This window comes from Lepisosteus oculatus, chromosome 5, assembly GCF_040954835.1.
Source record: "Lepisosteus oculatus isolate fLepOcu1 chromosome 5, fLepOcu1.hap2, whole genome shotgun sequence".
In the NCBI taxonomy this organism is placed as follows: Eukaryota; Metazoa; Chordata; class Actinopteri; order Semionotiformes; family Lepisosteidae; genus Lepisosteus; species Lepisosteus oculatus.
Window position 1 is genome coordinate 32,289,988 of NC_090700.1, and position 20,749 is coordinate 32,310,736.

The window sequence follows — 20,749 nt, forward strand, 5'->3', positions numbered from 1 at the left end:
CACGGCACTGAAGAGGGGGGGTGCTCGGAGAGAACCCACTCTCCTCTGGACAGTGCCTGGGTACAGGAGCAAGTCTTTTTGAGGTAAGGGAGGGGGATACCAGTATTGATATTAAACACTTAGATTGAATGGTTTAATTATGTCACCAATGGGCTTAAGGGCTGAGGGGGGATTCATTTCTGTAGATTTAGGACAGAGGGGGGATTCCGTTAATTATTGTTGAACAACCATGTTATTGACTTCCTGATAACTATTGTTACATTTCTCCAGTAGAAAGAAAAAAGAAAGAAATATCCTCATTCTCTTCCTCAATTTGAACATGGTAGAAGGAAGATTTTGTTGCTGTATTGTTATGAGACAATGATATTTACAATAGATTCCAAAGTTTGTATGTATATATATTATTGTCATTTTCAGTTTAAGTGTTTTTGTCTCAAATGAATTGTTGTGATAGACTTGGAATTGATCCTGTAATGACTGCAATATCTATAGTATACCTAGTAAGTTGTGCATTTTACCTAAGTTTGTATCAACCCAGAGGCAAAAGATCTACTTTAAGTTGAGAGAAGGGGCAACTTCATGTTCCACACCAGGGAAAACATTTTCCTGTAATGTGTATTTCTTAATCCATTTAATTTGCATATAATAAATACATTTAGATCACCTTCTATCACAATTTCAATGTTAAAGGGGAACTGCTTTGTACATCATATTTCGGGGTTAGAAAAAATCAGTATTGATGAGTGCATTTCAAGCTGCAGTAAAAGTAAAATGTAAGCAGTAACTTGTAAAACCTCCAATTTACATCACAAAATTTGCCAGCAGCTACATCACCCCGCAACTAACAAATGTCAGCCCACTGAAGCTTAGCAGGTGTGAACCTGGCCAGTACCTGGATGGGAGACCAAGGTTGCAGTTGGAAGTGGTGTTAGTAGTGTTAGTGGAGCCAGTAGGGGGTGCTTACCCTGGGGTGTGGGTCCTAATGCCCCAGTTATAGTGATGAGGACACTATACTAGAAAAAGGCACCATGTTTTGGATGAGACGTAAAACGGAGGTCCTGACTCTCTGTGGTCATTAAAAATCCCAGACTTTTTCTTAAAAAGAGTAAGGGTGTACACTGGTATCCTGGCCAAATTTGTATCACGTCACAATTCTTGGGAACTCGAATGCAAGTTTGCAACAACGTGGTGACTTACAGTACTTTCAAAGAGTTCACAATTTTGTGCTTAATTTAACATTTGTAAAAAATTTTCTATAACGTAAGTGAATTTATTCTGTTACCAAGATTTAATAACCGGTCTGAGAAATTGGGACAGCAGTTCCCTTTTAATTTAGCTGTTCTCAGAATTGTAATGTTTCTAAAGCATATTCACAAGAGGCAAATTACCAATGATGGATAATAAGACAGCTATGGCACAAAATGTCAGTTGATGACTATAAACTGATGTGCAGTTTGTTGATTCTGGGTGATCAGAGCACACAGATTAACACAACAATAACACATAGCACGGGCATGAAGTTGCACAATGAAAAATTGTTGAATTATCAAGAAACACTTTATTTCTTCTCTACACTCATTTTATATCTTGAAGGCATTTAATTAGTACTGATGCACAATGAACATGGAACGGTTTTACTTCAGTATCTCATTGGAAACAAACATAAAGTTATTTACATTTTAAAAAGTGAGTACATAAGTTGTTTGAATAGTTCTTGGAGGGCAAAATATTGGAATCAAGCTATGTGATTTTATAAAAAAACAGGTGCTCAGTTTGCAATTTGGATCAAAATGAATTTAAGAATCTGTGTAAATGACTATTGTAAAAGGCAAGATTGTGATTAATGCTGCAACAGTGTAAGAGTCAACCATTTCCCACCTGAGACCTGAAGACCACGTGGTTGGTTTCAGTGTAACTGAAGGTGGCCTGACTGTGAGAGAAATGTTCCACTTCAACAATCAGTAGACTAGTCCAGAGAATCCAGAAAATTGGCTCTGTGAGGGACTGAATCACCTGTGAGGCAAAGGAATCACCGTACAGGCCCAGAACAATCTGACCCACCTGTTTGTTTTCAGACTGCAGTGGCTACAGTGTGAGGAATTCCAAAAACAATAGCCTGCTCATCTGCATAATAACTGGATCACCATGTTCTTGATGATCTGCATGCTAGCTGGTGACATCTAAGCTGGTTGTAGAATGGGAGAGATTAATTTGATTTTTCTCTTGATGGTCCTGACAGGAGACAACCTGGGTAAAGTTGTCATGGTTAGTATTATGGTAATTGTTGCACTGTTCTAGCCAGGCTGTGTAGTGGTAGAACTGTGATTATCTAGGGAGACATCTCCTTTAACTCAAGAACAGCTCTGAAGCAGATTGAGGGTTCTCTTACAGCTCAGAGAGCAGTTTCACTGACAAAGGCCATGAGCCAACAGCTTCTCCATTCCTGCAAGACACTCCAGAAGGGTCCATTTCCAGCAGGACAATGCGAGACCATGCAGTACTAGGATTACAATGACATGACTTCCAGAAAACAATGTTGCGGACTTGCAGAGGTCTTGCAGTAACCCGCTATTTCTCCTCATCTGAGTCCAATAGAACATCTGAGGGACCAAGTTGGCATTGCCATGAACAACAGACAACCTTCCCCAGCTGGCTGCATGCTGCACAGGAAAAGTGCTGAAACTTCCCACAGTATTAAAAACTTTTCATTGATTCATCTCGTGGTACTGTAGATCAACACAAGCATTTTACCAAGACTTTCTTTTAAGCTTTTTTTCCCCTTTGTTCTAATTTTCCCTTTCCCTTTCTCTAAAAACAAAACAAAATTAATGAAGTCCTTCAGAGCTCATCTCAACCAAAGACCAAGAGAAGTGGGGTTCACACATAAATGAACTTGCAGTACAGCAGTGACAGCTTTCGCACAAAGGATTTTCAAACAACATTTGTCATTCAAAACAGTTCAACAATATATTAAAAGAAGCTTTTGAGGTTTTACAGAAAAAAATATTATCAAAAATGCTTGATCGGATTACTTTATCAACTACTTCATTAAAAAGAATTCATAATAGAAATTCCTCTGATCATATTGAAATGGAGCTGCACTAGTTTGATAAAGTGAATAAAATTAATACTAATTAAATTAATATTTCACATGCATTCGAATGTGTGCAGGGGGTAGGTAAGATCTCAAAATACCTGCTATCACCTGTAAATACACTTTTTATTATAGTTGTTGTAACAAATTTTGTTTATTTTGGAAAGTGATCAATCTTATCCACAGTGGTAATGCGGTGAAATTGATTTGGATATAGGTGTATTTATAGTGTTTATATCAAATCAGTATAATTTATAAAACCAAATAAGCAACCTACATTGAAATCAGAATCAATGCTCTATAAGACATTTGTTAATTAACTCCTTAATTATTATTTAAACCCACACCTGTTGTCTGTAGAGAAACAGGACTGCTTGCAGATCCCTGCATCTGAATAGATCTAATCGCTTTGCCTTTCTTTTACTAACATTTGGCGACGGGACCTCCTAGACTCTTGAATTCTTATTTCCAATAATTCATTACTCGTGAGTTGCACAAACGAGGACCTTTCAGAAACACACTTGGCCCAGGAACAGAGGAGTGAACAGGGCTATCCCAGGACTGGCAGGAACACTGTGAACCCTGCTGGGTCAGACCAAGCCTTGATTTACTGGAATTCAGCACTACGCCTTGTCAAGAGGACACTTTTAGTGGTGTGATGTACTTCAGGAACGTGCTAAGAACACATGGCTCACTTTGAGGAAGTCTTCCTCCACAGACTGATCCACAGCTTCCGGAATGTCCAGAATCCCTTAGTTTTCATTCTAGCGGAGCTTCCACTTTATTAATTGAACCAATCATTGCCTTAATTCGTCAAGATAAACGATTGAAGATGCATATATAACCCAAAGGGCTGGAGCTCCGCAGAACGAGGGCTGGAGAAATCATCCTTCTCCGCTTCCTATATAACAGTTATATAGCATAGGAAGGATTGTTCTTTTAAATACTCTGCCACAGTGTTCTCTCTAGAGCTCCATTATTTTGTGCACATCCACCTTTCCCAGCAGTGATAAAGCAGACTTCCTCAATTCAGGCACCCAGTAGTTCCTGTTTTGTGGTCCATAGCACTTTTAATGAATATATTTTTACCTGAATACATATGTATGTATGGTTTTTATGCATTGCTTTTGGTGCCACAAGAACACACATAGCTTTTAAATGAGAAAATTTCAAATATTGAACTTCAGTTAAAGCTTACCTAAGTGTGGAAGGCAAGACTGTATTTGAACTGTCTCCATTCCAAAACGGGGATTTCACTGCTCAGCGGGAGAGAAGGAGTTACACAGCGTGGGAGTGAAGAGCAGTCCAGTGGGCTCATTAAGACATTCCCAGCAGCAGCGAATGTTTATAAACACTAAATAATCTACTCTCTTGTGATTGATGGTGGCCGCTATCACAGGCTCTTCCTGTAGCCCCTAGAACAAATGATTTTTGGATTAAGGAGATGGTCCCAGCACCTCATAAAACATAACAGCACTGGGTTTCGCAACCAGGCGACAACAGCCTTCTCCTTACAGCGTTCCAATAAATCGTGCTGCCTGACCCCCCTACCTCTCCGCCCCATGCTGGCTGGGTGGGCTTTCTGTCACTCTGTCACTGCTGGCTGTGGAAAAGGGGATTTTGTTTCCACAAGGTCAAAATTCCATTCCCCATCAAAACGGCATAAAGCAAAAATAATAAAAGTCCAAGTGAAGTTATGACAGTATTGGCAAAGATGGGGTCGTGCTCATCGGTTTATTCTTCTCCTTAGAGACCAATACTCCACAGCTGGACAGGGCTCTGAGGTCAGTAGTCATGGGACCTCATCTTCGGGCCCCTGTATCAAATGAGATTTTCTGGAACATTCCTTTCAAGTGGGAGGCTGGGATTTTGAGATTGGTGGCTAAGGATGTCCAGGTCAGGAATTGAGTTCTTCCCTTGAGCACAATTTCTCACAGTGTCCCTCGCTCACTGTCGTCACTCATCTTTTGTGCCAGAAAAAAATAAATGTCAAATTTGCAAGACTGGGGGGGGGGCTCGTCAGTCATAAACGCCTAACATTCTTGAACTGCTGAAAGGTGTCGAAGATGGAAGGTAGAAATTAGAGGAAGAGATATGTAAGTTGTGCGCATAAGAAACACTTTTGTAACATGACACATCAAATAAATATTTGGGGTTTTATGGTGGTTATCACTACTGCTTCCCAGGTCCTGGACTCAGTTCCAGTTTGGTTCACCTATCTGTGGGGAAATTGCATGTTCTCCCCACGTTTACATGTTTTTTATGTATTTCAGTTTCTTCTCACCTTTTGAATACTTGCAGGTGAGTTTTCGTTACGTTCTCTTTCTTGTGAAGATTTCATTAGATTACAACTGTAGGAAAATAGAGACAATGGAGCTTGATGGACCAAAGTTTGATGAGTGATGGGAGAACTTTTTATTTCACTGGAAATCTAACACAGAAGCTTAGCTCTGCTGCTAACAACATAACATCAGTCTATAAAGAAAATGGGAAAAGTCCCGATTGCATGAACATACATCAAAGGTGCTAGCAACTGGGCTGCAAAATTGAACATTTCCAAATGCTTCCCTTATTTCTAAAACCTCGGCTTTTTACCCTGTTGCCTGGCTTGTGTCCGATTGTGTTTTCAGGCCTGATGTAATTCAGACAACCGTAACGAAAACTCAAGGGTTTTAGCAATATTAGCCCTTTTTTACGGGACATTTTTACAGGTGAATGCTTCAATTGTGCCACAAAAACATGTGCCTATTTTTTTGAAAATGCAGGAGAAGCTGTGCGTTTAACCTTTGGAAATGAAAAGAAAAAAAAAGCAAGTCTTGCAAGAACTCTTATCTGAAGAGGATCCCAAAAGCAGTTTTTTTATTAGAGAGTGTGCTACCACAGGTTTATTGTAACTGGAGCTCCTACAGAGCTGTTTAATGTTACTAATCTAGAATGGGCCAGAGATTTAGTCTGGTTTGTGTTTGTATTACAAGCTTTAGGACTCTGATACACTGGAGGGAAGGAGGATGGTTCTTCCCTCATTACAGAAGATCCAACTCAGCACTTTATCAGTGAGATAGTGTGGCTTCATGGGGGCCTGCAGGGCTTCTTTAAAATACCCCCCGGCCCTGTCTAAAGCAGCAAGCCTCCCTGTTGCCTGGCTTGTGTCTCCTGGAAGTGTGTTTACTGGAAGTGAAGACCTTTCAAGGCCCAGAGTCCCAGCGTTAGGCAGTGGGGATAATGGGCCAGCACAATCTTTCCAGCCTGCCCTCAGGACCATAATTTTCTCAGGGCTGGAAAAAAAAGCCAGCGGAGTCAGCAATGTCAGGAAACACAAAGGGCAATTAATTATTCTTTACTGCAGGTTATGCACAATAATTAAGTGGTAAAAAAAAATACATCCCAAATCTCCCATCATCCTCTGACTACCTGCGGGCTGGAAGCAAATCTTTCCATAACCAAGAATGCTTCATGTCCATATTATTTCCACTTCAGGCAACTCTTCACAAATTCTGACACTCTGGTAGCGATGTGTGATTCACTGCACAATAATTCTGCTCGCAATTTATCCAAAACAGCCCTAAAGCGGTTTGTATAAGCCATTTCCATAGATGTGTCACAAATTGAAAGATTCAGTCTGTAAGCTAATAACAACATATAGAATTGTATCATTGAGTTATTCTGACCGTTACTACATGGTGTGTAGCCAGAGTGATTTCCAATCTGGACATACGTACCTGGATCTCTGACCTAGTGCAAGACAGTAAAAGTTAACCTCTGATTATACATGTATAATGGGGCTGAGTGATGTAGTGGGTTCATGTCACTTCTTTACTCTAATTATTCCAGTCACAATTGATGGGGTAATCCTTTTGAAGAACTGGTGTCCTATCTGTGGTCAGAGGGGGTCACATGCTCTCTTAACGCCACGGAAACCAGGGAGATCACTGGCCCATGAGCCGATGTGATTGCAATGGAAATGACCTACATCTATGTAGGTAATTATATGTAAGACGTTGTTGTTTTCTCTGCTTGTCAGCATTTTCTCAAACAGACAGGTGAAAATATAGAGAAAAACCAGGGCTACAATCCAGTATAACTCTGTGTGAAGATCCTTGTGGGTCCTATACCACTCATGTGCATGGAGCCTTAAGTATGAGATTAAATACCTCTGGTGTAAAAGATAGACTCCTTTTCTAATGTACTAATGTTTTAATGTAATAGCTTCAAGTGTGTCAAGATGTTTTGCGCAATGTTCTTGTTGTCAAGGAGATCTTAAAGGGAAATTTAAACACAGGTGGTGTCATGTATTATCCCCTGACTGCTGAGCTCAGGCTTCACTGTGTCAGTGGATTCTTCCGGCGGGCATTTTCTCTCAGGGCCTGTATGGGCTCCAGCCGCATCAAGGAGAGATGGTGGCAGCGAAGTTGGCCTGCAGCCCCCAATGGGACAGGACGCTGAGAAGATCCCTGTGTATCAGGCTTAGCAAACATTACAGGACCTGATAACAGCTCTTGACATGACAGAGCCAGCAAATGCTTATCACCAGCTTTCACTGAGGTATTTACAGGCGTAAGTGGGGCAGGGGCTGAGGTCAAGGGTAGGCACACAAGAGTGTCCTTCAACATGGGAGAGACCGTTCCTGAACAAAAGCAAAAACATGTTCCTCGAATTAATTTATCATTTACATTCACACCAGTATTGCTAACTTGTGATTTTCATGTAGCCTGTAGTTTTGTGAGACAAGCTCCTCGTAGGCATCACAGTTTCTCGCAGGAGATTTGGGGCGACTCTGTAGAGGATTTTAAAGACAAAATTACTGATAGATAGATAGATACTTTATTGATCCCGTGAGGGAAATTGCAGTGCAACAGCAGCTTAACACACACAACACAGCCACAGTGTAACGAATTATATACTAATAGTACAATACATACAATACAATACAAGAGTCACTCACAGTCCGGACACACAAGAGGAAACTAGAACAGAACAGTACTCAGAAAACGTATCACACGTATGAATATAAATATAGATGTAACCATAGATATAAATATAAATATAAATGTATTGCACAGGTCCCTGGCATATATTGCACAAAAGTGGTTGTAAACGGGAAAAAGAAAAAGAAAAAGAAAGAGAACAGATGTAGCAGTATATGTGTATATGCGTTTAGTCCAGAAACAGGTCACTGTCGCTGTTGCCTCTGCCAAGACGCAAGGTGGATGCGTTGTACAGTCTTATGGCAGACGGCAAAAATGACCTCCTGTAGCGCTCCCTGTCGCACTGTGGATGAATCAGTCTATTGCTGAACGTGCTCTTCATTCCTGCAAGCCTGTCATAGAGGGGATGGGAGAAGTTGTCCATGATGGCCTCCAGTTTGGACATCATTCTCCTCTCAGCCACTACCTCCAAGGGGTCCAGGTCAGACCCAATGACAGAGCTCGCTCTCCTGATGAGCTTGTTCAGCCTTTTGGAATTTACTGCTCTAATCCCAGAGCCCCAGCACACCACTGCGTAGAAAATGGCACTCGCTATCACCGACTGATAAAACATGTGTAGCATCTTACTACACACATTGAAGGACCTGAGCCTCCTCAAGAAGTAAAGTCGGCTCTGTCCGTTCTTATAGATGGCCTCGATGTTCTTAGACCATTCCAGTCTATCGTCGATGTGCACTCCCAGGTACTTGTACGAGTCCACCATCTCCACGCCACTCCCATGGATGTAGACAGGAGTAGGTTTGACCTTTTTCCTCCTGAAATCTACCACCAGTTCCTTTGTCTTTGTAACATTCAGTTCCAAGTGGTTCACCCCACACCACTCCACAAAGCTGCTGACCAGTCCTCTGTACTCCTCCTCCTGCTCACCCTTGATACATCCCACAATTGCAGAGTCATCTGAGAACTTTTGCAGGTGGCATGACTTTGAGTTGTACTTAAAGTCCGAAGTATAGAGGGTGAAGAGGAATGGAGAAAGAACTGTCCCTTGAGGTGCCCCTGTGTTACTCACTACCAGTTCAGACACGCAGTTCTGAAGTCTCACAGACTGTGGTCTGCCCGTCAGGTAGTCAGTGATCCACGAGGTCATGGAGGCATCGACTTGCATCTCCTCCAGCTTCCTCCTTAGAAGTAAGGGCTGGATGGTATTTTGATTACCTAACCTACTGTTAGGTAATCAAAACATTTTGAAAGTTTAGGTACTGTCAAAATACTACTAATACTATGAAACCTTAAGGATTGAGGCTGTGGAGAAAATAAGATGGTATGCGTCTAAACGTTATTATTCTAGACACATCATGTCCTCTGTGCTCTAGCGATTGGCTTGGAGCGCACGGGAGTATTGCCTTGGGGTTTTCCAATACTCAGAGGGTTATCTCTGAGTCCTCAGAGATGGACAGACACTGTTTTATACATAGAACCAACCATCACTCCAGCACAGGAAATCTACTGTCTGACAGCGGTCTACCGCGGTTCAGATGTTAATTCTGCATCTTTAATAAATAATAATTAAAACCTTAAGTTTCGCTCCCTGTTCGATCTTTATTGAACGTCTTGAGGCTCATCCTGCTGGTACGCGAACCCCGCCGGCACTGAGACCCAGCGGACGGCGCTTGGCCGTGGGGGTGTGGCAGGGATCGGAAGTGTTCAGAAGGGGAGACAGAGGAGCGGAAGGCGTTACGGGACGGTTGAGGTGAAGTGGTGTTATCCTCTTTAATGTGTGTTTTTTTGGCTATATTTAAAAAAAAAGAATACAGTATTATCAACGCAATATGTTTGCTGCAATATAGAAAAAGAAAAGCGCTCTTTTGAGATCAAGCGGCTAGTTGAATTATAGTAGTCACAATAAAATTAAGCACCGACTTTTACAGATCCCATTTTCACATATATTAGGTGAGGTTTTTGCCGTTAAACAGAATCCGTTACGGTTTTTTCCCTCTCGTCTCACGATGAGAGCGCGTAAAACGGTTAATTTGTAAGATTTGAAAAATACAAGTGGTTGTCTGATTAATGCGAAACTGCAGTAAGAAATAATCAAACCGGTAGTTAAGCGTTTTTTAAACCCGTTGTACAAGAGTACGTGTTCTGTCATGACATCTCTCTAGCTGTGTGTTTCTTCTTGTTATAGTTAACCTTTTAGATTTATTTAATCATCCGTGTCCCTCTGTTTTGTATTTGTCATGTGTTATATTTAGCTACCTATCGTCGTCATCATCATCATCATTGTCGTCATCAGTCTACTGCTGTCTAAAGCCCCCAATCCTGCTAGGTCTTTTATCTCTTGGGTTTTAAAACTTCTTGATCCTCCGGCTCTGATCTCCTGTCGGGGAGAGCATCACTGGTCCTGAGGACCTCCAAGCCAGCTAGATCTCATTCCAGCTGAGCTCTTTACTTAGACTAATTGAATTCTTGATTAATGTACATGAACTTACATGTTCCTTGATTGGGACCCTTGCAAGGTGTCTGCTGAACAGATGGAGATCTTAAGTTACTCACGAAAGGCAGTGGTTAAAAGGCAATCCACCACATGTTTAGGAACTGACAGCAGCTGGAATTAGTGATGTTATTCGCTCAATTAAGTGACTGAGTACTGTTTGTAACTGAGAGCTCAGCTGGTATCAAAACGGAGCAGGCATTCAGCTCCACAGGACTAAGAGGGGGAACCCATGCTCTTGGTAGCTGGTGTAGTGTCATTTCCCCTTTCACTCCTACAGTAATGTCACAGCTTCTTGTTTGCTCACTCCTGTTATTCACAGCATGCACCTTTCTGTGTCTGTGGCTTTGGCTGTAATTGCTGAAGCTTCTTTGTGTCTGGATCATCCTTTGCATCACGTGTTAATAACCTTGTCTCTCTATCTGCTGTTGTGCTGTCGTCCCGTCCAGGCCCTGTCCTGTCCATTCTGCCTGTGCTTCACCCCTTGGCACAATGGAGTGCTCTTTTGCACCTGCTCTTAGCTGACCTGATTTCTTTGGTCACTTCAGTGTCCTGATAGACATTTTAAAATGTCGTCTGCCAGATGTGTCTATTGTTCATGGGAATATGTTCCCCTTTTTCCTGTCTGTCTGTGCGGAACATTTCATGCTGTTTGAAATGGCACACGGACTTCATCAGCACACTAAAGTATGTCTTGTTTGCTCGTGTGCTAGGTTCTGTTGTTTCTTTCCTCCCTCAGTCTGTAGTTCCTATATCATTGTCTTTTTCAGAGTCTAGGCTGTGCATTCATGGTACTAAAACCAGCATGCATACATACAGGAAGTCATGCACTTGTATTTTTACACGTATGCTGTGTTAAGGAATAACTAATCTGCTCTATTGAACGTAGTACTTGCACATGTTCAGTGCTGATGTCTGCACTGAAAGAAGAAACTGGAGAAAAACATATAGTCTGAAGAAAGGCAGTGACTAAAGCAGGGAGGTTAAGGGGAGAGGCTGCTGTTGTTTTTTCTCAATTCCATTTGTAACCACAAGTGAGCAGTCTCTTAGTTATATTGTGTGTTTGTGTGTAGGTAGATATGCTATGTGAATACGTGTATTGGCTAGCCCAAAGGCTGCACTGTCATCCCTGTACTTGTGCCCCGCAGTGCTCGACCCCCCGGCTGGCCAACATGACTTGCACACTGGAGAAGGTGCTGAGCGATGCCCGCACACTGCTGGACCGGCTGAAGGAGCACGACATAGCCGCAGAGTCCCTGATCGAGCAGTCCAGCGCCCTCAGCCAGCGGGTCCAGAGCATGAGGGAAGTGGGCAATGCCCTGCCCGACAAGGTGAGAGCTGCCGAGAGGTGAGGAAGTAGCTGAGACTTCCCCCAGGGGGTCCAGTCACAAGGCAGTTTGAACCGGGGCAGGATTTAGATAGATAAGATAGATAGATAATACTTTATTACTCCCATAGGGAAATTGATGTGTTACAGTAGTCCAGCCCAAGACAAGCAAAACAGACATCAGAATAGTTATAAAACAAAAGACAAACAAAATAAATAAATACATGGGTGTGTGCAACATGTGCTGATCATAGTCAGTGTAAAAACAATAAAATATGTGCAAAATGTGCATAGGTTTATACAGACTAATTGTCCAAAAGGTACAAAGGAGTAAACATGCTGTCCATAGAGGAGCAAATGAAGGGCTAAGATTTCGTCAGTGCAGCATCAAGCTGAACATTTAAATCAATCATGGGAATGCGCTTTTGAGGTTTTTTTTTCTCATATACTTGGTTCGATTGTTTGTGATGATTTTTCTTGCTCTTTCTCTGTCCACAGTACCAGGAGGACTGCATGGACCTGAAAGAACTGTCCAAGTACAAGCCCCACATCCTGCTGACCCAGGAGAACACCCAAATCAAGGAGCTGCAGCGTGAAAACAGAGGTGTGAGCCGCTGGCCCTCTCTGCTCTCTTGTTTTATGGTGTCTTACAACACTCCTCAGACTCTTTCTTATGGTGTTCTCTTTTGTGAAGTTACAAAAACGATACACGCTTTTTTAAAGGGGAGCTACAGCCCCAATTTCTCGGACTGGTTATCAAATCTCGATAACAAAATAAATTCATTGATGTTCTAGAAAAACAATTACAAATGTTAAATTAAGCCCAAAAGTGTTATCGCAGACTCGCATTCGAGTTCCCACGAATCGCGACGTGATGTGGCCCTTCCTGCTCACCAGTCTCTGTAATGACTAATGTAGTGTAATGTAAAAGTGAATAACTAAAGGTTGTGCAGCAGATATTTCACTGAAGAAATGTTCCAACAAGATCTGCATGCACAGTTAACAATTAAGTAGTGTTTATTGGAAAAACGAAAGCAATATTTTGATTGGATTAAAAGAGGTGTATTCAAAAGCCTACTTGTTTACAATCTAATTAGTCTGCACACATCATGTTTTGTAGCCTTGTTATGAATCACAGAACATGGTGCTGCACATACCACATAGCATGGTGCTGCACATCCACAAATTTAGTCTATTTTGTAATGGTTTTACTAGTTACTGTATGCATTTTACTTCAATGCTGATTATTTCTAACCCCAAAATATAATCTCCCCTTTAAACTTAAAATATTTATGCATAACTTGAATGTTCAAAACAAAAACTAAGGGTAAGATAAAGTCCAGTAAATGTCTTTAAAAACTAAAGAGAAAAGGCTGAAATATGTTCTTGTTGTGAGTGTGTGATTGTCTGTGCTGCTGCCCTGCAGTGGACTGGTATCCTGTCCAGAGTGTACTGTACATGGCTTTGCACCTGTTGCTTGCCAGGATAGGTTCCAGCTCCCCTGCTACCCTGATATGGATAAAGTGACTAGAAAATGGGTGGATGTCGATTGGATAAGTATTCATGTGGAAGCATCTTTGGCAGCAATTATACCTGCAAGTCCTCTTGAGTAATTCTCTTCCACATATGCTCACTGACTGGATGCTGGATTCTTTGGTTTGATTCTTGGCGGATTTTCTCAGTTCTCTTTGGGATTTTTTGTCCCAAAGTTTTAAGTCTTGAGCAGAGTGGACAAGGCCTAGAACTATGACATAATGCTGCCACCTCCATGCTTGACTACTGCCTTTGAATATGGTCACCCCCATGCTTGACTGTAGATATCGCTATAGATAAAAGGATGAGCTGTACAGTGAATAAAGGATAAAAAGGTTTAGGTGTGGTGGCAGCAGAATCGGTCAGAAGGTCCATTAGGATGACCTCATACAGATGGGTGCACAGAATATAGGTAGAGGTGAACTTGGAGAATGGAGAGTTGTTAAGCCAGTAGAGGCTTTCACCATGGAAAGCAAGTTGTGTTGCTGTCTAGGCTATGACATTATTCTACTGTAACTGGATGGTGTCAGCTGATAGGGTTGCAACCGGCCAAGTGCTGTTGAGATGTAATAAACAGACGAGCCCAACTAATTGATTCTAGGATAACATCCAGCCATGTATTGAAATAAAGTAGGGCATTGGCTTCAAAACATGGCTAGGTATGATTCTTCCATACTCCCACAACCCACTGGGTAAAGAAAAGTAAAGTGTATCCACTAGCTTCCTTCTGGTTTGTGTTTCGCTGTTCTGGGAACCTGCAGTGAGCCTACAAAGGCATCATCAAGACTCTGTTGTGGAGATTGGCCCAAAGAAGGAGGTTTCAGGAATGTGTGGGGTTTAGCAATAAGTCTGCTACACTGATAAAAATTTCATTTCTGTGTTTGTTTGATACAGCTAGAATGGAAGGATGAATGAAGCACAATTCTCTCTCTACCTACAGAGCTATGGCTGTCTCTGGAGGAGCACCAGTACGCCCTGGAGCTGATCATGGGGAAGTACAGGAAGCAGATGCTCCACCTGATGATGTCCAAGAAGAAGATGGACACCAAGCCTGTGCTCTCCCTGCATCAGGACCATGCCAAAGTATGCCACCCTGTCCATACCCACTGCCAGTCCTACTCCTCTGCTACACCTCCTGTGGTGATACAGGGATCAGGATAGATACTGGGAGAGATGGGCATTGATCACCATGCACAAACACGTCATTCCCTAAACCCCCTTCCACCACATCAGATAACTTAGTTTCTCAATGAGAAAGGTCCCATTCTCAATAGGTTGTTATTAGGAAGCTTAAAGATAAAATTATTTTCATGTTTTGCACACTTAAAGCTCTCTATGACAGTGTTCCAGCCATCGTTTGTATGGGTTTTGAGAAGAGAGGTATTCCTGTTTTTTAGAATTTAATTTAAACCCTTCTTTCAAGTCCCCTATTAAGGACTGAATCACAGCTTTAAAGCACTCACCAGTTAAAAAATCCCAGAAGAGCTGCACGAACAGAATGTTTGCTTTCCTGAAATTTTCCACTGGTGCAATGGAAAGCTCCACGCTTTGCAGTTTGTGAAAGGTGGCTGGATCAGAATCTGGCCACTAGTTCAAATTCAATTGACTTTTTCATTATAGTAAACTAAAGGCAGTATATTTACACCTCAGTCCAAACCAACAGAGCAGTTTATCATTAATAATCTCTTCTCAATAATGCAGAGAGAGACAACTATTGTTAAAGACCCTTTATTAAACCTGGTTTAATTTTGTCTGTTTTTGTTGCACCTGTGAACTAAATTGTACATGTTTGTACAAGCCAGAGGAGCAGGCCCAGCTCCTTGGTCTATTACTGTTTTTGTCTCTCTGTACCAGCTCCACAGGGTGTTTGCCTGGTACCTGTGCCAGTCATGTCTCTCTCTCTCTCTCTCTGGCAGGAGGTGCAGGTGCAGGTGGAGCGGATCTGTGAGATGGGTGAGGTGATGCGGAGGGCCGTTCGCGCCGACGAGCAGCACTACTGCACTGTCCGTGAGCGCCTGGCGCAGCTGGAGGTCAGACTCGTCGGGGGACAAGCAGAGCAGTTATTTTGAGGGACGGGGGTGTGGAAGCTGCAGCAGACAGCTGGGTGTTTCGTGCTTTTCACATGGCAGCTTCATGCGCCACCTTGAGGCCTGACCTCCTCAGATCTAGCAAGCGAGGGCCTGGTGTGTGCTGGGATAGGAGACCTCCTTGCAGTGACACTCTGCCTCAGAAATAGCAAACCAGTAAAGAGAGGACTCTGTACTGCTGGAGCTAATAACTTTTGGGATGAGTTGTTTAACGGAGGTCCCATTGACCTGTGGTCATTAAATACAAGTATATGAATGACTAGGGATGCAGACCCTGGTGTCATGGCTAGGTCCTTGACATATGTAGTCTTACTCAATCTAGCCCACCAGCATTTACCCCTCATTTACATTAGTGAGTCACTTCCTAGCTCCTCCACCTGCTGGGCTGCTGGTGCTGAAATCCTGCAGTGTGTCACTGATGTGAAGATGCACCTCAGTGGTGAATGACTGCAACCTCCTCCTATATGTAAAGTACTGAGGTATTCCCCTCTATGAAAAGGGCAGAACAAATTTCTATCATCATTGCTATATATGGAATTGTTCCTGAAATACGAGAGCTTTCCAGCCGTACATCTGTCTAGAAGCAGCTGGGGATGCTGTTTTATGCCTTTGACAGTTTCTCTCTGTCTTGTTCTGCCACCTGTGTTGTTCAGATGGAGAACAAAGAGTTGCGGGAGCTCCTCTCCATCAGCAGAATCTGCCTGAAGCCCCAGAACGAAGAGCCTTCTCAACCCGCCAACCCAGCCAAATAGCGCCGCCGACGGGCCGACGACCTGCGTGACACTGTGAGCTGAAGCCCTCTCTCCTCGAGTTCACAGGTGGACAGCCCAGCAGGGGAGCCGATCTGGACTGGCTTTTCTGCCGCCCTGTGATGGCCAAATCCTGTCTTTTGATCCACATGAAAGGAAAACAAATCTGGGGAGCAGCCGTTACTTTTTCTAGCAGCCAGATACACACCATGGGTTACTTTTGACACTGTGTTGGTTTAATATCCATGCATTTCCCCATCTTGCTGTCCACCTAGTTCCTTTTCCATCCCTTCATTGTCCTCATGGAGCAATCTGGCTCTGTAGCCACAGACTGAATTACCTCTGTCACACGTAAAATACCTCTGTCACTCATTCATATTTAATTCTCACCAGGGTCCTAATTTTTACTGATGTCCTGTACAGCCAGGTCAGTGCAACTGGCCCCAGCCTTAATGGAACTGCTATGGCAGAACTGGAAGGGGAATCGATCGCTAGACCTGCCTCACATATACACACTTCTCCCCACCATATGTGAAACATATGCAGGAGGTCCCTCATTGGGCAAGTGAAAAGTATGTCTGAAGGAACTGGAATGCAAAATATACTCAAGGGCACCCAGAATATCAGATATCATCCCGGGCTGTTTAAATGTAGCTCCATCTCTGTGCACAGCAAGAGCTTTTGGAAGTTTTCAGAAATCTTTCCAGAGATTCCTAAACTAGTAAATCCTGGGACACACTCAAGAACAGCTGGCTGTAATCTGGGAAGCTTTTTTTTTTGTAGCAGCAGGATTCAGTAGGAGGTAGCGCATGAGAGTTGGTTGGGCTCGAACTTCATTTAGGTCTCATTCATTTTTGACTGACCAACGTAGAAGAGCTTCTGTGAAGAGTGGTGCATTTATTGGTTCGAGGGGATAACACTGTCTAATGTTTCCTCTCAGAGAGCTCAATTGTTGTGACCGAGTAATCATGTCCTTCAGCTCTCATCTCCTGCGCTGTGTAAAACCATTTTCAAAAGCATGACTCCAGTCCAGTCCTGACAGCTGGGTAAGGCCAGCTTCAAAGATGTGACTTCAGTCCAGCCATGATAGCTGTGTTGATATTACAGCAGTCAGAATTATTACATTTTCACAGAACAAAGGTGCATATTTTTCAGATGAGAAACGGGATATTGTTACGTTTTTGTAATTTCTCTGAATCTCCACACAGCTCTTTGTGGAGTTCTAACAAAGCTGTCTATGCCTTATTGTTTCTGTTGTTTTGGACTTAATTTCCAGGGCATACAGTAAATAAAAGAGAAGCCTCCTATGTGATATAACTATGAGTCATGCCACAGAAATAACAGAATGTCTGTATTCTGGAAATAGCAATACAGTCTGCTTTAGCCTGAAGCGTATTATTAGTCTGAGATCTTACTGGACACTTATATTAGGAAACATGTCTGTAAGCAGGCACATATTCTTTTCCAGCATTCTGGTATTTCCAAGTAGTCTTTGTGAGCTCTTTGTGGAGCCTGCCTTATGCAGAAGAAGTATTGAAAGATCATATTTGGGGTTTCCCGCTCTCAGGCAACACTGCAATTATGTCTCACACAAACAGCCTTAGCTAGGATTGCTACTTTTTGGCATTTCTTTTTTAGAAATACATTTTATCACAAATACATTTTATCACTTTTAATTGTAGTGTTGTGTAAGCTGAGTTTAACACCTGTAGATTGCATTAGAGGTCTGGACACAGGGCTATGGAACTTAATTTACATCAGACATTTCAATTTTTTTTAGATATATATAGAATGTTTTTAATTCTGAAACTACCACAGCTTTGAATACTGTTTGGAACATCAGGAGGCCGATTTGTCTTTATAGCTGCCTGATAAACTCTTTATAGGTAGGGGATTGTGAAATTGAGCTCTTGTATTGTCTAAACGTGTAACTTTCAGGAGCTTAATGTGCGCTATTAACAGGTGAAGTGTAGAAATGTTGCAAACTCAGTTCTGTTAGATAGTTAACCAGTCCAAACTAGTGATGTAACAGAAACATTTCTAGATGGAAAAAGTAAGGTGTATTATGGTGTTCAGTGTGCATATGGAATAAAAAAATGTATAATGGGGAAATCTTAACATTAACACAATACACAGCAATGTACAAATGCACAATGTACAGGCCTTCATTTTTTATCTCGGCAGCAAAAATACTTTTTTGTTTATTTTTATTTCACATTTGGTTTGTGTTTGGTTGCAGGTGCAGTAGTACCCATTCATTTTTCTGTGGAGATGTATTTTAGTTACAATCTTTTGGTGGACTCCCAGGTTAATTTGTGGTAATCTGACGGTACAAAGGTGTTTCTAAATGACTCTTGCCTGTTATTAACCGAATACAGCTGTGTGATATGGGAGTGTGGTAAGTGAACAGGAAAATATATAATGTTTCCTACTGACAGCACTGCAAGACCAGAGCACCATGTTAGACTTTCTGTTGAACAAACTGATAGCCCAAAACACTGACAGATTTTTTACTGAAAGTGCTGTTAGTCCAGATTGTTGTGTCAGAATTTCTACTCAAAGACCTGTTAACCTAGATCTCTGTGTCAGATGTTCTACTGGAAGCCCTGTTAGCCCTGAGCACTATGTCAGATTTTCTATGGAACAGATTGGTAACCCAGAGCACTTTGGGAAATTTTCTATGAGACAGACTAGTAGCCTGGAGCGCAACAAACATCCGTCTTGCCAGACATGAAGTGCTCTGTGCGAGCACCATTCTGTAAGGTAGTAACTTTGTCATATATCATCACAAAAGAGCACTGTGCTTATAGGAGCACTTCCAGCCTCTCCATAGCAGGCTCGGCCAGGGTGGTTTAACGTGTATCCTGACTGTATAACATTGCAAATTCAGCTCCTTAAGAACTGTCCTTCAAAGCTTAACAGTAAGGTGGATATAATTAATATTACAAAATAACCTTTAAGAGCAACGTTAAAGGAGTGCAGGTTTCCTTAACTAAAATTTAGTGTGGGTTGCACCATGGGATTTTAGATCTTTACCATTGATAATTTATTTTAAAGGAAAATTGGATATTATCTTTCTGACAGGGTTGAACATTATAGAAGTCTTTTGTGTAGTTGTAATGTCTGAATTAACTGTAAATATGGTGTTTTGACTCATCTCGCGTTCCTTGTCAGTGACGACGGTGGATGCAGAATCAATTTCTTGCCCTGTATTAATATAAAATGTTCTGTGTGTCCTCTTGCTATTTTTTAAAATCACTTTTAACTGTTCTTAGTCCTACATTGTTACAGTAGTGATTGTAATTGTTGACTGTAATCAAGTTCCTAATAAAGCTGAGAAACTCAGGAAATATTCATCATTGTTTATGTAAAAAAAAATTCTGCTTCGTGATAATTGCTTATATCCACTCTGAGTCTGATGCAGAGATACTAATGTAGGCGTTTGTATAATGTAGGTTTGATCATTGTAATGGAGTGATTGCTGGAACATTGAGACGTTCTAAGTTATTAAATTCAGAAATCAGCTGCTCAGATCTAAAAGCCTGCGTTTCCGAATATTTTTACTCCTTTCTTTTACCGATTATCGATTGGCAGTATGTTATCTGTGAACAAATTCTCATTTATAATGACATTGATCCATTGATACAGCTTGGCAATTACTGGACCAATCTCAGAAAAAACAGTCTGACAGTACTGATCCACTCAGGATTTGAACCCATAATCGTCCTATCCACTGTCCACAACTCCATGCTTCCTCCTTAATTTTAGAATCCTGCAGCTCACCTTTAAGGCTTTGAATGAATCTCCTGACTACTGTATATCGGTATCTCAATATCAACCTACATACCAGGCTTCTTTCAATTCTCTAAACTAGACTGCAAATCTTCGGAAAATGTGCCTTCTCTTCTGTCTCTCATGGGTATGAGATGAGCGTATATTAGAATGTGCTAACCAGTCAACCCTCTGAAAAACTGTCTTAACGTGCTTTTATACGTTAGATTTTCTTTATGTTTCGAGCCCTATCTTAGATTTCTGTATTATTGTGTTTGCTTTTTTCTAGTGCACGTTGTCTTGAGATGCTGTGTCATTTCAGGTGAAAGGTTGGCACGGTTATAAATCATACTTTGGTAGCTAGATCCTGGCCTGGACTCATGAAGACCTTCTTACACTGTAACTCAAGCTCACACCAAATCATGGCCCCATCAGTCACTTTGCTCTCAATATTTGGTGAGTTCTAGGATGAGCTCGATGGAGGAGTGAAAAGGATCAGTTCAACTTGCATCCATGTGTTGTGGGAGATGGCACGGGTGGACACCCGAAACGTGGCCACAGACAAGCTTGGCTTGTATAAAAGAATACAGAAAAGATGATAACACGACCGCATTCGCTTTTGAGAAACTTGAGAAGTGTTTCCATAACACTAGTCCTTCTATTCCTTAGTTGCTCTTTGGTAAGACTGTTAAACCTCCCTCCACTTGCTGGGGGGCTATCAGAGTTGTGTATGCTGAAGACTGAGTAACGCCTCATCCAGAGGGCACAGTGC

At 41.9% G+C, this 20,749-nt stretch overlaps 1 protein-coding gene across 4 annotated transcripts; it reads left to right on the forward strand.

Moving 5' to 3' along the window:
- Positions 1–58: 58 nt before the first annotated feature.
- sike1 (suppressor of IKBKE 1) lies at positions 59–19,556 on the forward strand. 4 transcript variants are annotated; one of them, XM_015342265.2, is made up of 6 exons: positions 59–83; positions 11,659–11,841; positions 12,336–12,441; positions 14,311–14,453; positions 15,287–15,400; positions 16,111–19,556. In XM_015342265.2, exons 2-6 carry the CDS (start codon positions 11,683–11,685, stop codon positions 16,207–16,209), a joined length of 621 nt encoding a protein of 206 aa, XP_015197751.1. In that variant the 5' UTR covers positions 59–83; positions 11,659–11,682; the 3' UTR covers positions 16,210–19,556. The 4 variants fall into 4 exon arrangements, with proteins under 4 accessions (XP_015197751.1, XP_006628433.1, XP_015197749.1 ...); XM_006628370.3 differs by lacking the exon at positions 59–83 and adding an exon at positions 9,644–9,769; XM_015342263.2 differs by lacking the exon at positions 59–83 and adding an exon at positions 9,722–9,794.
- The last annotated feature ends 1,193 nt before the right edge of the window (positions 19,557–20,749 follow it).